Source organism: Prunus avium, chromosome 3, assembly GCF_965620075.1.
Source record: "Prunus avium chromosome 3, drPruAviu1.hap1.1, whole genome shotgun sequence".
NCBI lineage: Eukaryota > Viridiplantae > Streptophyta > Magnoliopsida > Rosales > Rosaceae > Prunus > Prunus avium.
In genome coordinates, this window is record NC_142286.1 from 10,632,102 (window position 1) to 10,648,994 (window position 16,893).

At 35.5% G+C, this 16,893-nt stretch overlaps 1 protein-coding gene and 1 pseudogene across 1 annotated transcript; both read left to right on the plus strand.

Annotated features, from left to right (window-relative positions):
- The first annotated feature begins 5,767 nt into the window (after positions 1-5,767).
- LOC110757940 (antimicrobial ginkbilobin-2-like protein) lies at positions 5,768-6,693 on the plus strand. The gene has a single exon (XM_021959688.2). The coding sequence runs from the start codon at positions 5,798-5,800 to the stop codon at positions 6,521-6,523; it is 726 nt and encodes a 241-aa protein (XP_021815380.1). The 5' UTR covers positions 5,768-5,797; the 3' UTR covers positions 6,524-6,693.
- A 5,411-nt stretch (positions 6,694-12,104) lies between these two features.
- Positions 12,105-13,041, plus strand: LOC110757939 (antimicrobial ginkbilobin-2-like protein pseudogene; annotated as a pseudogene).
- The last annotated feature ends 3,852 nt before the right edge of the window (positions 13,042-16,893 follow it).

The window sequence follows — 16,893 nt, forward strand, 5'->3', positions numbered from 1 at the left end:
GCAGAGTAAGAGAGCAGGTTTTTGGAGCTAGAAGAGGAAGAAGGGAGGAGACTTCCACCATTGAAGACTTCAAGCTTTCATCACTTCCAAAATCTGTAAACTCTTCCTAGTTTTGTTTTGAATTTGTAGTTGAATTAAGTATGAGCAACTAAACTCCATAGCTAGGGCTTAGGTTGAAGCCCTAAGCATGATTACTCTATTGTTTTGATGCTTGAGTGTATGAATCTCTAGATTTTATTGATGAATGACATTTCACTTTTATAATCTATCCTTGATGTATGTTTTTCTTTGATTGATCATATTTGAAAGCATGCTTCTTGAGGTTGTTGGGATTGTGTGAATTCTTCATATTTTCCTAAGTAACAAATGGATGAAGTAAGAACCATCCATGTGAATTGGTTTCTTGAATGCCTAATGTAAACACCATGCTATTAGGATTCTTATGATGTTCATATTCTCTTTGAACTTAATGGGTTTTCCTTGTAATTGAATCGAAGTACTAAGCACAACTAGGTTCGGTTATGGGGAGGGCACGAGTATTGTAGCACTAACCCTGCATGTTGCGTAGATTCAGCTGCACCAAAATGGATTCAGTTGCATCCTCAACTTGTGATACTCGCAAGTGCAGGAGCCGTTCAGTAGTATAGCATATGTAAGTGCGAGGTCGATTCCACAGGGATTGGTGATTGAATAATTCAATTCAGTTTTCCTACACAAAACAGAAAAACAAGAAAGAAAATAAATAAATAAATAAATAAAGAGAAGAAAATAACTCAAGCAGATAAGTTCTCAAGTTCAATTAGATTAACGGATTGATTCTAGCTAAAGTATGATTAAGCGATGGTGTTTGGTCCTAACCTTGTATTCCTAATTCCCTAATTTGATCATCTGTTGTCTAACCTAAACTAAGCATTAGGAATCCATTAAGCATAGAAGAACATTTTAAACAACCAAGTATGTATCTAATCCCTGTTGTCGAATGTCCATACATACTCTTCCTATTCATAGTTCAATTCGAATTAAAGCATGGTGTCTACTCTTAATTCAAACCAAGATAGCTAACATGCAAGCCTAAATGGTGATCAATCATTCAAACTAGCATATTAACTTATAAGCATAATGAATAAGAACAAAAATCATAATTGAAACTTGGAAACTAATCAAACTTGAAACTAAAGAAAAGAATTTACATAACAATGAAAAATAAAGTGGAACTAAAAAAAACTTAAGGAGAATTTCAGCACAAAGATTTCATTACAACAATTGAAAACTAGAAAGAGAAACTAAGAGAATTTGAGGGAGAGAATGGAGGGGAGCTCTAGAGAAGTGTTTGAGAGCTCCCCCCTTTGGGGGTGTTTTATGAAGCTTGAAGACTTCTCTATTTATAGGGCTAAAATGGAGGAACATCATGATGAAATCCAACACCACCATTCCTCTTTTAATACAATCCATAACTCCCACTTCATCTTGTCTATGTTAGTGTGGTTGGAATCAATTTCATCTCATACTTCTTTTGCTGCACATCAAGCTTTCTTCACATGGGATTTCAAAGGTGTTCAATTGTGGCTGCCTTTTGCTGCCAACACATGTGGGTTTTCTTCACCTTTGCTAGAAAAAAGGATTCTTCTGAACCAGGCTTGGTGTAGGAAGGCCTGAGGTTTCAATATGTATCCAATGGGGCTCAAATTTGGATATGTCATAATGTGACCCATTGGAACAAATTTTATGAAGAATGTATTCGCATCGGAGTAGTACAAGTGTATGTTTTGGGCCTTGCAAGTTGACTGCTGAAAATAGACTAGAATTGACAATGCATTGCAGTCAGCTTGTGGGCTTATTTTGGGCTTGATCTTCCCTCCTACAAAATCTGGAAAAATCTGGATCTTCAAACCCTTTGAATTATCGTTCCAAGCATATGCAGCCCAACTTAAGAAAAAATCGGAATGACCTTCAAATGTCATGTTTGGCCCAATAACGCAGATGCTGCCGAATTTGACCTTAAGCTGCCAAAACTTGCATAACTTCCTATAGGAGACTCGGAATCATGAACCGTAAAATGCTCCAGAAACTAGACTTCTGCATCTTTCCAATGATATAGGGCTCAGAATCTGGTTCATCCTGAGCAAGTATAGTCCAATTCGTGAAGTTGATTGATCTGCAGACACCGTTTTGAGCTAACTTGTCTCCAAAATGCATTTAATGAGTCTCAAGCATATTACACTGAAACAAACATAAAATTTATTAAAAGCACAAGTTTAACTCAAAAAATAATCAAATCATAAGTTAGAATGGTACAAAATGATATATAAATATGCACCGATCACTGCACTCTACTTATTTTAGAGAGAATCATGCATCTTGAGCCACTAAACCCGGTCTTGATTGCGAACATCTTCATTAACACGTTTAGAGTTCATCACTTGAGTATTCACGAACTTGAGTAGGATTGTTTAGGGTGGATTCCGAAACCCTAGTGTTTGTTACTTTGTACTTTCACACTTTGATAACTCATCTCTGTCATTCTCATTTAAATTTAAAGTTCATTTACTTTCAAGCATTAGAATTAGGTCACTCAATTCAACACAACCCCCCCCCCCCCCCCCCCAAAATGTGTGTGTGTGTGTGTTTGAAACATTGTGTGTCTTCTTCACTAAATTTTGTTTGTTTCTGTAATTGTTTTTGACTTTTGGTCTGTTTTGTATTCTTCCATTTTCTGTGCTGAATCCAATCGTATAAAGAACGTGAAATTTGGACAAACGGTTGGAAAGTTATAGGTCAAAATTTGGACAGAGGTCAAATCTGAAAAACAGAGAAAACAACCGGTGGCACTGTTAATATGCACACTGTTCACAAGTGATACAGTGGTGATAAAAGGGTGATAGAAAGTGTTGTTTGTGTTTTTCTTTGGTTTCTTGCTTTGTTTCTTTTCTTTTACCTTTCTTTACTCATTTTTAGTTTCCAATTTGTACTGTGCTTTTGTGGTGTGTTAAATAAGTGTTCTTTATGTACTCAAATTAGAACTTGTAGGAAGCCGACAGTTCTTCGTGGGATCGACCCCAAACTTACATATTCTATACCTCAATAAATTTGTGCACTTGCGGGTATTTTTAATTGGTTGTTCACACATTAATTTGTGTCAGTTATTAATACAACACATACCCATCGCCATATCCCAAATCTTTAGCCATTCCAAATAGCTCTAACATGGACATATAGTCAACATCATAATAATCAAACCAATTGACTTCACCACCCAAATAAGACCATTCATTGTCCCTTCTATTTTTAACTAGTTTACCTCCATGGAAAAACTTAAATGTAACAACCTCGTCAGCATCTTTATCTGTGTAAGAGGAAGATTCACTTAACAAATTGACAAAGGTAACAAATACAAAACAACTATAATATTTGGCAGATTTTAGTTCAGTCTGAATACCAAGGTGTTTGTAAGGTGCTTTGTAAGGTTCAGTCTAAATAGGCCATGGAACAGAGTAAAAAAGTATACCATGAAACAAAAAATAATATTTGACAGATTTTAGTTCAGTCTGAATACCAAGGTGCTTTGTAAGGTGTTTGTAAGGTTCAATCTAAATAAGTTATAGCACATAGTAAAAAAGTATACCAAAAAATAAAAAAAAACTCTAGCAACACACAAGGGACCACACAATGCCACACTAGGACCAGCACAGAGTCAAAAAGTATACCAAAAAAAAAAAAAAAAAAAAATCCAACAACAGTCCAATGCACATGTCAAAATCAAGAAAATCGAGTGAGAATGGGTCCACTTACATATGGGTTGACAACCTCCAGATTCTCTAAGCACCATCATCTTCGCACTTTCTAGCCTTAAAGTCTAACGCCAAACAGTGATTTCTTCTCCAAATTCTTCAAAATTCAAACCCCACCTCAGATTTTGCAAAAGCCCTAGCCTTCTTCTCCAAATCTCCCCTTCTCACCCAAATACCCATTTTCCCCCTTTCTTAGAACTGAAAAACCCTTATTCGCAGAGGTTAAAGATTAAAATGAAGTGGGGCCCAAGGCACGTCACGGAACGTCTATAATACTGACGGAACGGGTAACGTGAGACCGTTTTTCAAAGGTTGGGGGGTAATTTGAGACATTTGCAAACACAGGTGGTAATCTGAGATAAGTTTGAAAGTACATGGGTATGTACATAAATAAGCCAAAGATAAATAGAAATTTCTAGAATTTTAAACGTGTGGTGGATAAGACAGTAACACGCATGCATGTATTGGTTCAATACATTATACCCACAGTTCATCCAACTAGACTTGGCCAATCGGTTCACTCACACGATTCTGCGGCCGTCAATATGACATCAATCACTTTCCAAAAATTTGAATTTTATAAACACCTTTCATTTGCAAAAAGACAACCTCCAGAGCAACTTTTTTCAACGTCCATCTAGAAGATTGCCTGTATAAATTTGAGGTCAACACCGCACAAGAAACCCCTACAATCCATTTCCTAGAATATATTTTTTTTTCATTCAACGACGATATTTAGTGGAGGTGAGCCCTTAGTTTTTGTCTTTTGTGAGGCTGCTGATCAACTTCATTCTATGAATATTTTGGCATTGCATTAGCCATTTTTACTTTTTTACGTCGGCAATGAGATTCAAGCTTCCACTTTGGCTTATAGTAATTAGCTAAAAAGCAAACGTAGGACAGGCTGAGATCAACTTCAGCGCAATTAGTTTTATTGTTAATGCGCAGCACCTGCTTGGTTTCGGGTAAAATCGCAACTTCTTTTATGGTATTAGAGTTGGTTATCCACGTGTCGGATTAAACAACCATACATGCTCTCACGTAAGGACGGAATCATAATTTTTTTAACCGGTGGGTTAGCTAAAGCTATTAGCTTAAAATTTAAATCATATAAACCACGCTAGTTCGCCAATAAGGTCTAACCAAGTGGAAAAATGCCTTAACTTGCAAACCGGTGGTCTCGAGTTTAAATCCTCCTCCTCCTTGTAGTTTAGATTATTGCTTTTTCTTTTCTTTTCTTTTTCTTTTTTTTTAAACACGCTAGTTCATAATTCCATTGACTAATTTCTAATAAGTTTTTTTCTTTTTTAATAAGGGATATTGGGTGAAGGGGAAATCGAACTTGGAGACTTCAAGTGTAGAGGTAAATGTTAATTTCCAATAAGCTTTAACATAAACAAATACATATTAAATGAAACCAAAAAGCACGTATTATCAAAGTGAAAATATGTTCAACAACATACTTAAAAGTGTACATATTTTAATTTTTAATGTGTATGTTTATTGATGCCGTGCAACTAAATTCATAAAGACTTAAGACTTTTTTGGATTTTAATTAATAGGCTAGTGGGCTATTTTAGTTAGATATATATGTTTGATTTTTATTGTTATCCGCAAAACCTCTCTTGGAGTACTTTCGCTCTTGCTCCCTAGGTCAACCAATATATGTTGTACATGTATTACACTTGAGTGATACCACAAGTAACCGTCATTATAATACACATTTGAAAATTTGATTGTTTTCCACATTTGACTCATCATTCGCGGCTGACTTTAATTTGTCTTTGAGCATCATTTGTATCCCCATCCAATTGTACAAGAGCATTATTTAATTTCAAAGATAAATTCGGCAGCTCATGTTTTTGACTAGGTTCCCACTTTAAAAAGTCAGCAATTTCAACTAGGCCATACATAACCAGTACTTTTAGAAACTTCTTAAATGTGTATTTATAGAGTGTGTGTTCTGGACAGAAGACAGAACAAATTAACCACTTTGAGTTTCTGCCAATATGTTCTTCTCCAAATCAATCCCTCTCTTTTTCTTACTCTTCTGTCTTTTACACCATGCAGCCCTTGGTGCTTCACCACTTTTCCATTTTTGTTTCAGCAAAGAAAACTACACTGCCAATAGCCCATATGGTGCTAACTTGATTCAGTTGTTCAATCTTCTGTACACAAAAGTTCCTCCTACTGGATTTGGCCTTGGATCAACTGGTGAAGGCCAAAACCAAGCGAATGGGCTAGCCCTATGTCGTGGGGATGTCTCAAGCCAAGATTGCAAGACTTGTGTCGTTGAGGCAAGCAAAGAGCTTGGTGAGCGCTGCCCTAGTAGAAAAGGAGCCATAATATGGTACGACAACTGCCTGTTCAAGTACTCAAATCTGAATTTTGCTGGGAAAGTTGATAACAACAACAGGTTTTATATGTGGAATGTCCAAGAAGTAGATGATCCCATGCCATTCAATGCGAAAGTTAAAGAATTGTTAAGTGGGTTATCTACTAAAGCTTCTTACAATCCAAAGTTTTATGCTACTGGTGAGCTAGAGCTCAGCTCATCGGAAACGTTATATGGTTTGACTCAATGCACGAGGGACCTCTCTAGTTCCGATTGTAAGAAGTGTCTTGACGGTGCAATAAGCGAATTACCAAATTGTTGTGATGCGAAACGAGGTGGGCGTGTTGTGGGTGGGAGTTGTAACTTTCGATATGAACTTTACCCCATTGTTAATCCTTAGCTAGATTATATAGCTCTCAGTCGGTTATGACCATGCAGCAATATTAATTCAATAAGTTGAGAACATTTTAGAAAACATGTTAATTGTTATAAATCTGAAATGTTTATTACATATTATGCTTACAAATAAATGAAGTGATATGCATGGGACTTCTGTTGCCTAATTTATCAGCCTCAACCCTCTTCATTCTGATATATATTTGACCATACGTGCACGTTACCAGAAATTTATTATTCTAAAACTCTAGAGTTTAAAAAAATGAACAAAATGCCAACAAGAGTTGGTTGAGTTGGTAAGGATCGTTCTCTTCGTTATCAAGGCCTATGTTTGAGTCCCGTTGCCGACAATCCCTCTTGGTGGGTAATCTGTAAAAACTGAAAAAGAGCCTAAGACCCTCTGTAAGTCCTCAAAGAGGCCTTTGTATGCCCTGGCCTTAGCATCCCCTCCCCTAAACTTTCGTTTACCCAAAATTAAAAAAAGCGCAATACTGGAATATCAAAATTAATGGCACGGGTAAGTAAAAATGTAAAGAATAAAGGAGCGGAATCAAGCTTCTTTATATCCACTCTTTATAATGAATACATTGATACAATCAGAAACAAAAAGAGATATTTAAGACTATTTAAGGATAATAAAAAAATTTCAATGGATTTAATTAGAATTTAATGACTTATAGGATTTTATTGATGGATTGTATAATCAGGATTGTTAACTTTTGGATTTTAAAGATTGTATCATAAGATTTTATAAGATTTAAGGGCACTTCCAGCAGTCAACCCCTTGCCATGGCAAGGGGGGGGCTAAGGCTGACACTATTCACCTCAATAGTGTCTGCCCTTGTAAATAGTAAGTTGCACTTCCAGCAGTTGCCCGGGCAAAGGGCAAGTACTATTCAATTTTTTGTTTTTTTCACAAATTTGTTTACCTAAACAATTAATTTGGACAATATTTTCGGATAAAATTTTTGGGTTCGTACTTGTCAATACTTGAGTAAAAGTGAATAATAGTAGAAGTAGAAGAAAATGTATGAGGATTTGGTGTTGAAAGTGAAGAGTTTTGGGTATTTTTTTTAAAAAAAATTTGATTTTTTGGGTATAGAAAAAAATTACAGAATTTTTGGGTATTTTTTTAAAAAAAATTCGATTTTTTTTCATTTTTTTATTGCACAAAAATTGGCTGCCGTTGGATTGGAGGAAAAATTCTGATCGGAGAGCTCAGAACGCGACACTTGTCAGAGTGCTGTTGGCAGCACTGTAGCATAGCACTGTAGCATCACTGTGGCAGATGACGTCAGCAGCCTTCGGGCCAGCACTCGGGCTGATTCTGCCTTCGGGCCTGCCCAGGCAGGTGGACCCCAGTAGTTGCCCGGGCTGGACTTTGCTGCTGGAAATGGGTTTTGGAGTTTTACCCCCCCCCCCCCCCCCCCAGCCCTTGCCCTAGGGGGCTGCTGGAAGTGCTCTAAAAGGGCCACATGGATTTATATCATATGATTTATTTGGGCCTGACTAAAAAGGGCTATAGTCCAAACCAAAATTTGAATTTTTTAAAAATATCTAGCCCAATAGATATAGTGAACTTCATACCCTTAAAAGAAAAGAAAAAAGGTAGCCCTTGCATTATCCACAAGTACAACAGTCAAACAAAAAAGGTGTTTGCTCCCACGTTGTGGTTTGATATTGATGTGTCATTTTATGGGGTTGGAAGAATGTGTTTCCTTGGGGGTGTTTGGTATCCTATTCAAGTATGGAACTCAAAACTTTGATTTTTCTTAAAAATAAGGAGTTCTCAAATTCATTTTTTAAGATTCAAAAACTTGTTTGGTATGCAACTTGAAAACTGAATCATATCTTGAAACATTCTCATTCTTTATCAAATATAGAGATTCCTTATTGTACATTCACATGCCCCCATGATGAATTAAGAGATCCCAATAACGCATAAGGAAAATCTTTTACGACTTGCCTTTGCAAGCTATCAAAGATCAATAATGCATCATAAGATAGCCATGATACTTGTATTAATGTCATCTCCACAAATTCTTTGAGACTAACCATCCTCCTAATAATTGAGCATACATAATACGTGTTAATCTAGACGGTTTATCAGTGCTCATTTCATAATCCTATGATTATGAACATTTGAGATACTACAGTTAGAGATTAAAGATCTCCCCAATCTAATCTTCTTTAGATTACTTTATCTCTTATTTAGCATACCCTGGACATTTGTTTCTTTAGACGATACAAAAGATAACCAAATAAACTTGCTCTTTATTTGTCATATACATACGAAATGTATTCTAAGCAGATTACATCAAATGTGTTGGCTCTTAGGGCACATTTCTAACAGTTATCTGAATTGCAGGGAGTCGGCAAAGAAGAAAGGGATGACTTTAGGTTTTGTAATTTTTGTCTCACTCATTTAAATTTGGGTTTTGTCTCTCTTAGTACGTACTAGAGAGTGAAAGAGAGATTGAGAGTTACGATGGGTCGTTGGGCATGAGGGCGGGGGAGGTTGGTAGGTACGGTCGTGTGGTGGCTGGGATGAGGGTGGCGTTAGTCGTGGAGGTTCCGGATGGGGATAGAGAACTGATCACTAGGGGTGCGTTGGTGAGAGCAGCTGACGGTTTATGGTGTTTTTGGGTTAGTTTTTTTAATTATTTTTTTAATACTTTTTAAAGGATTTTTTTTTTTTGGTGCCATGTCAGCATAAAAAATAGAATTTACATTTGCCACATCAACATTTAACGGATCTACTAACAGATTGGGTAACAGAGGGTGTCTTTTGAAAGCTGTTGTAAAGTTTGTGTACTGGTCAAACGAGTCAATAAACATAGGGTATGAGTTTGTAATTGCCCCTGTAATTTGGGGAGTTTACTCTAGTTAATCCAAATTTCCAAGGTTATAAAGTATTTGTAACTTTTATTGTTAAAATCTAGACAAAATAAGAGAATTATCATAACTCAAAATGTCTAATTGTCAAGTACAGATGCATTAGTAACAATTGACTGAAAAAAGGAAGATTTGACAAACAAGCATAGGGTACATAGAGGCCTCTCTTCCTTGGTTTCATTAAAAATTTCCATGTTTTTATCACAATTTATCTCATTTTTACCTATATCGATATTTCCTAAACTCTTCATATTTAAGACCTTGATCACCACCACAGCAGAATACACAGCTTTTTTATCTTGTGTTGGACGGCACCCCACTTGCCTAGAAAACCCAAAAGACAACAATCAAACCTCAAGCATAGAAAAGAACTTAAGTGTACAAAAGATGAATAGAAATTTGGGTTTGCCCAATATAGGTCCCTACAATTTCTATTTCCTAGACATATACCCATCATTCTATAAATCTATGTGTAAAACCCAATTTCAAACTAAAATAACCAATAGGACATAAGAGTCACAGTATTCCTATGTTTTTACATCCTTGCCATCAGACATATTTTATTTTTAATTTATTTCAAGCATTTCATTAACTGCCATAATTTTAATTAAAACTCCCTATTAATAACATATCAACTGCCCCATTTCTTTTGGTTGCCATTCCCTCTAATATATCGCCCCTTAAAATTGCAAACCAATAAAAAAATGTAAATTACATATCCAATAATGTATATATGAAAAATATAAATATAAATATACACGTATGAAAATATAGGTATATTATTTACCCTCCCCCCCCAAAAAAAATGGTCAATTACTTTGTAATTGAAATTTCTGTACATTTTTCATAAATTAAAAATAGGTACACAATAATTTATAGAAAATAGGTGCGTTGTATAATTGAAATTTATGCAAATTTTTTATAAATTAAAAACAGGTACATTATTTAGAAGAAAAAAATAAGTTCATTATACTAGGTAAATTGTTTTATTAGGTATACATTATTAGAGAAAAAAATAGGTACATTATTTAGAGAAAAAACTAGATACATTATTTAAAAATAGGGTATTTTAAATAGAAAAATAAAGAAAAGAGTTGTAGGTGATTTAAAATGAATTTTATGATTCTAAACTCAATTCACTATAGAAATTTCTAGAATTTTAAACGTGTGGTGGATTGATAAGACAGTAAACCTAACAGTTGGGCGTGAGATTGGTTTTTTTGGTCTGAGTAGGTGAGATTGGTTTAATTTCCAACAACATGCATGTGTTGGTTCAATACATTATACCCACAGTTCATCCAACTAGACTTGGCCAATATGAGTCAATCACTTTCCAAAAATTTGAATTTTATAAACATAAACACCTTTCCTTTGCAAAAAGACAACCTCCAGAGCAACCTTTTTCAACTTCCATCTAGAAGATTGCCTATATAAATTTGAGGTCAACACCGCACAAGAAACCCCTACAATCCATTTCCTAGAATTTTTTTTTTTTCATTGCTAACGAAGATATTTAGTGGAGGTGAGCCCTTAGTTTTTGTCTTCTGTCGGGTTGCTGATCAGCTTCATTCTATGAATATTTTGGCATTGCATTAGCCATTTTTACTTTTCTACGTCGGCAAGTGATTCAAGCTTCCACTTTGGCTTATAGCAATTAGCGAAAAAGAAAACGTAGGACAGGCTGAGATCAACTTCAGCGCAATTAGTTTTATTGTTAATGCGCAGCACCTGCTTGGTTTCGGGTAAAATCGCAACTTCCTTTATGGTATTAGATAGCTATCCACGTATTGGATTAAACAACCATACATGCTTTCATGTAAGGACGGAAACATACATTTTTCAACGTGTAGGGTAGCTAAAGTTATTAGTTTCAAATTTAAATCATATAAACCACGCTAGTTCGCCAACGGGGTCTAACCAAATGGAAAAAGGCCTTAACTTGCCCACCGGTGGTCTCGGGTTTAAACTCTCCTCCTCTTGTAATTTAGATTATTGTTTGTTCCTTTTTAAATTTTTAGAAACACGCTAGTTCATAATTCCATTGACTAATTTCTAATAAGTTTTTTTCTTTTTTTAATAAGCGATATTGGATGAAGGGGAAATTGAACTTGGAGACTTCGAGTGCAAGGGTAAATGTTAATTTCCAATAAGTTTTAACATAAACAAATACATATTAAATGAAACCAAAAAGCACACATTATCAAAATGAAAATATGTTCAACAACATACTTGAAAGTGTACCTATTTTAATTTTTAATGTGTATGTTTATTGATGCCCTGCAACTAAATTCGTAAAGACTTAAGACTTTTTTCGACTTTAATAGGCTAGTACATATTAGGATATTTATAAAACAAGTTAGATATATATGTTTGATTTTTGTTCTTATCCCTCTCTTGGAGTAGTTCCACTCTTAGTCCCACATCATCCAATATATGTTGTCTATGTATTACACTTGAGTGATACCACATGTGAGGTTGCGTGTTGAGAATAACTGTCATTAATTATAATAGAATGCTTTGAAAATTTGATTGTTTTCCAGATTTGACTTTTCATTCGCGGCCGACTTTAATTTGTTTTTGACTAGGTTCCCACTTTAAAAAGTCAGCAATTTCAACTAGGCCATATATAACCGGTACTATTAGAAACTTCCTAAATGTGTATTTATAGTGTGTTCTGGACAGAAGCATAAATAAACGAAACAAATTACCAACTTTGAGTTTCAGTTTCGGCCAATATGTTCTTTTCCAAATCAATCCCTCTCTGTTTCTTATTCTTCTGTCTTTTACACCATGCAGCGCTTGGTGCTTCACCACTTTACCATATTTGTTTCAGCAAAGAAAACTACACTGCCAATAGCCCATATGGTGCTAACTTGATTCAGTTGTTCAATCTTCTGTACACAAAAGTTCCTCCTACTGGATTTGGCCTTGGATCAACTGGTGAAGGCCAAAACCAAGCGAATGGGCTAGCCCTATGTCGTGGGGATGTCTCAAGCCAAGATTGCAAGACTTGTGTCGTTGAGGCAAGCAAAGAGCTTGGTGAGCGCTGCCCTAGTAGAAAAGGAGCCATAATATGGTACGACAACTGCCTGTTCAAGTACTCAAATTTGAATTTTGCTGGGAAAGTTGATAACAACAACAGGTTTTATATGTGGAATGTCCAAGAAGTAGATGATCCCACGCCATTCAATGCGAAAGTGAAGGAATTGTTAAGCGGGTTATCTACTAAAGCTTCTTACAATCCAAAGTTTTATGCTACTGGTGAGCTAGAGCTCAGCTCATCGGAAACGCTATATGGTTTGACTCAATGCACGAGGGACCTCTCTAGTTCCGATTGTAAGAAGTGTCTTGATGGTGCAATAAGTGAATTACCAAATTGTTGTGATGCAAAACGAGGTGGGCGTGTTGTGGGTGGGAGTTGTAACTTTCGATATGAACTTTACCCCATTGTTGGTCCTTAACTAGATTATATAGCTCTCAGTCGGTTATGACCATGCAGCAATATTATAATTCAATAAGTTCAGAACATGTTTAGAAAACATGTTAATTGTTATAAATCTGAAATGTTTATTACATATTATGCTTACAAATAAATGAAGTGATATGCATGGGACTTCTGTTGCCTAATTTATCAGCCTCAACCCTCTTCATTCTGATATATATTTGACCATGCACGTATACCAGAAATTTATTATTTATTTTTATCTTCTTTTTTCAACTTTAGTGGATATTGAATTCTTCAAATTAAAAAAGATTTGGCACTACTAACTTGTTAGGCATTTTGAAATAAATTAATGGGGCTGATCTAGCCCTAGTTTGCATTCTAGAAGCTCTCCTTAGGAGACTCGATGGGGCGCAGTAATATGAAAATTACTCAAAACGATGGAGATTAATTAAGGTTACTAAAAAAGTAAAAAAAAAAACTCAAACTTATACCCGAGTTGCATTTTGGTCTTTCAATTAAATTATTCGTTCAAATAGTCCACCAACTCTTTATTAATCGACGAATTGGTCCTACCGTTACATTTTTTGTTAAATTTAGTCATATGAGCAGCACATGATATATTTGTGAGAGTAAATAAGACTTTTGAAAACTAAAAATAATTAAATATACGGTTAAAAATTAATACAAAATTTTCTTTATTTTTTAAATTAATTAAAAAGTATAAAATAATAAAACAACAACAACAAAAAGTAACAAAAGAAAAAACAACCATCCCACCAAACCTCTCTCCCAACCTCTTTCTCTCTGTGTCCCTCCTTTCTCTCCCTCCCCTCGGCCTTCAGTTTCCTAAATAGAGAATTTCCTGTCACCATCTCTATCAAAACCGTTGCCGAGAAAACCACCATGGCTAGGCGACCCGATGAAATCTTGGAATCGTAGGTCTACAACAATCTCTCAGTCCTCTTTGCAGGTCTTTGAGTGGGTAGTTTCAGGCATGTAACTCCACCACCATACCACCAAGAAGGCACATAATCAAGTTCACCCAAATTAAGTGAATTTATGTTATGATGGGGACTTTCTTGAATGGGTGTTGAACGAATAAGAGAAGAAAAAAAAAACGTTAGTTTGTCTGTGTCAAATCGAAGGGAGAAAGGGGCTACAGATGCTCCTACAAGGGTCTGGGTTTGTTTGAAGAGAGAAAAGGGGAAGAGAGAAATGGGGCTTGGGGGGAGGTGATGATGCGGCGCTAGAGTGATCAAGAGCGAAATCAGGAATTTTTCGACGAGTGGGTTAGCTAAAATTTCTAACTAAAATAAAAGTGTACATTAAATTATATAAACCACTCCAATTCATAGTTTCATTGACTAATGTCCAATAAGCTTTAACATAAAACAAATACATATTAAATGCAACAACAAAAAAATACATATTATCAAAATGAATATATGTTCAACAATATAATTAAAAGTGTACTTATTGAAGTTGTGCCCTGCGAACCTTGAGATAATTGAAATCTTTTGGCATTCCATATAAATCGATATTGTCAATAAGTTCTTTTCAAGGTAGACAATCATAGAATCGGCTAGAAACTCATTTTCCATCTTGTGGCAACAACTGAATAAGCTTCACAAATACAAAGTGCAAAAATATAAATATTTATTAGGTTTCACATATATATTAATTATAAACACAAGAACAATGGAGACAAATCAATTAAAAAAATTAAAATTGGTGAGTTAGGGCTAAGGACTTACACTTATCTTGGCGATGAAATCGATCGATTTTGGTAGCACAAAATACAAACTAGGATACTAGATACTTCCTTATAATTGAGGTCATATTAGAATACTTTATTATATGGGAACCTAAAGTCATGCCAATTCCATGTAAATTGTTACCCTTTCTCACGCTCACTCCACTATCTACAAGAATTAAGAAATACAAATTGTAAAATGCAAACGATGAAATTAAATTAAGACTTTATTCATAGAAGACTTTATTACATTAGAATACTTTATTCATATATAAAATTCAACTAGAAGATGAAAAAAAGCCAACAAGACCACAAAATGGATGAGGGCCCTGCCACAAGTGGGTTGTGTGAGAACGGCATGTGATGAGCTATATAGTTTTAATTCCTCTTTTTTTTAAAGCTACCTGGGCTACTGTTAGGTTTAATTCATTTTTTTTTTTAAAGCTACTTGGGTTACAGCCCACTGTAGCCTGTAAGTAGTTCCGCCGGTGCGAGTGATGGTTATCGGGCTAGGGGCTGGGAGGTGGGAGAGGGAGAGAGGTTTTCTTTTCATTTGATTTTTAGTTTTTTTTATTTATTTAGTATTTTATTAAATTGGACTGTTTTACCTCTATATTTGACAACAACATTGACAGAATGTAACGGTAGGACCAATTCGTCGATTAATATAGAGTTGGTGAACCATTTGAACGAATAATTTAGTTGAGGGACCAAAATACAACTTAGATATAAATTTGAGGACCATTTGAGTAAATAACCCTTGAGATTAATGTATGAGACAAAATTAAAATCCATCAAAATGATGACATATATATATTAATTTGATAAGATTGGTGCAATCCTAAGTTGAAAAAAAGGAAGCATATATATAAAAGAGCTATTCACATTAATTAACACCCCCTTAGGGTTTTTGTGTTTTTCACAAAATCTCTTGTGGTATTGGAAATTCCACTAACACCCGAGATGTTTCAAATTGTTTCAAAACCCCTCCCCGTTGGTTTTCCACCTAAAAATTGTTGATGTCATCACACAAAAATCTCCAAATGACAATGTTAACCTAACAAATTAGATTGCGCATACACCCGAGGTCTAATCGTTGAGGTTAATTTTTTCATTTAAATTTGAAAAAGTTTTTTTTTTATAATGAAATCATCAATTTTTTGGACAGGAAATTAAAGAAAGGGATTTTGTGAAAATAATTTGAAATTTTAAGAGGGTTTTAGTGTAATTTCTAAAACTTGAAGCAGTTTTGTGAAAAGACTACAGACCTCATAAGGTGCCAATGTAAATAACTATATCTAAAAGCCATGTATTTCTGTCTGCTTAAGTCACAACGCCCCATTCACAATTCTTGACCATTCTCATGCAATCAACAATTGGACTGAGCACAATACGAAAACCAAAATAACAAATCGATCGATGCATCCGTGGCTGGAGGCCATGAGGTCTTGTAGAGAAGTAGAGAGGATGAACACGTTATCTGTCAATTTTAAAAGAAATTTACAAACTTATCCTTTAGCTAATGTGGCTTAGTGTAAATCGTTAGATCATTTAAATGGTTCAGATTTAGCCACGCGAATGCCTGGGGCTTGCTGAGTGAGTTGTGGTATGGATGGTTACGAGTTTTCATGAGGCCCACTGATGAACCGAGAAATGGAAGTTTTGGGCTGCTTGGGAGCCCCGAAACTCAAGCTCATTTCTTGAGCCCAAATATGTGGGTAAGCATAAAAGAGAGAAAAAAGTCCAATACTCTAGAAGAGATAGCCCAATACTTTAGGAAAAATTAGCTCATCATCTCAATAAAATAGCCTATCAAATTAGCCCATTCCCTTAGTAGGCTTACTTATTACCTTAAGAAAGCCCAAGAAAACCAAGAAAATATCTACAAGCCTCCAGCACATGGCTGGAGACAAAAACAACGACAAAGACCAAAGCTGTCCATGCATGTAAGCTGCTGGGGGCCTCCAACACATGGCCAAAAACAAATCCCAACACAAGTCATCCAAAAAACCAAAGGATACTTGGGCAAAACACCTTTCAAACCAGCGTGCATACCCATTTCTTTCTCCCCTTCAGATCTAGCCATAGAAGAAGGGAGAAAAGAAGGAAGAAAGGTAGCTGAAAGTGGGCATTCCCCACTGGGACAACTGCGGGAAAGGGACGTTGAGCTCCCAAAATCCCTGATTTTGTGCAAAGGAGTAGAGTAGATTTCACCAAAATAGGATGATTGAAGGGATGAGGGGAGAAAGGAAAGGAAAGACTTGGCAAAATGGGATGGAAG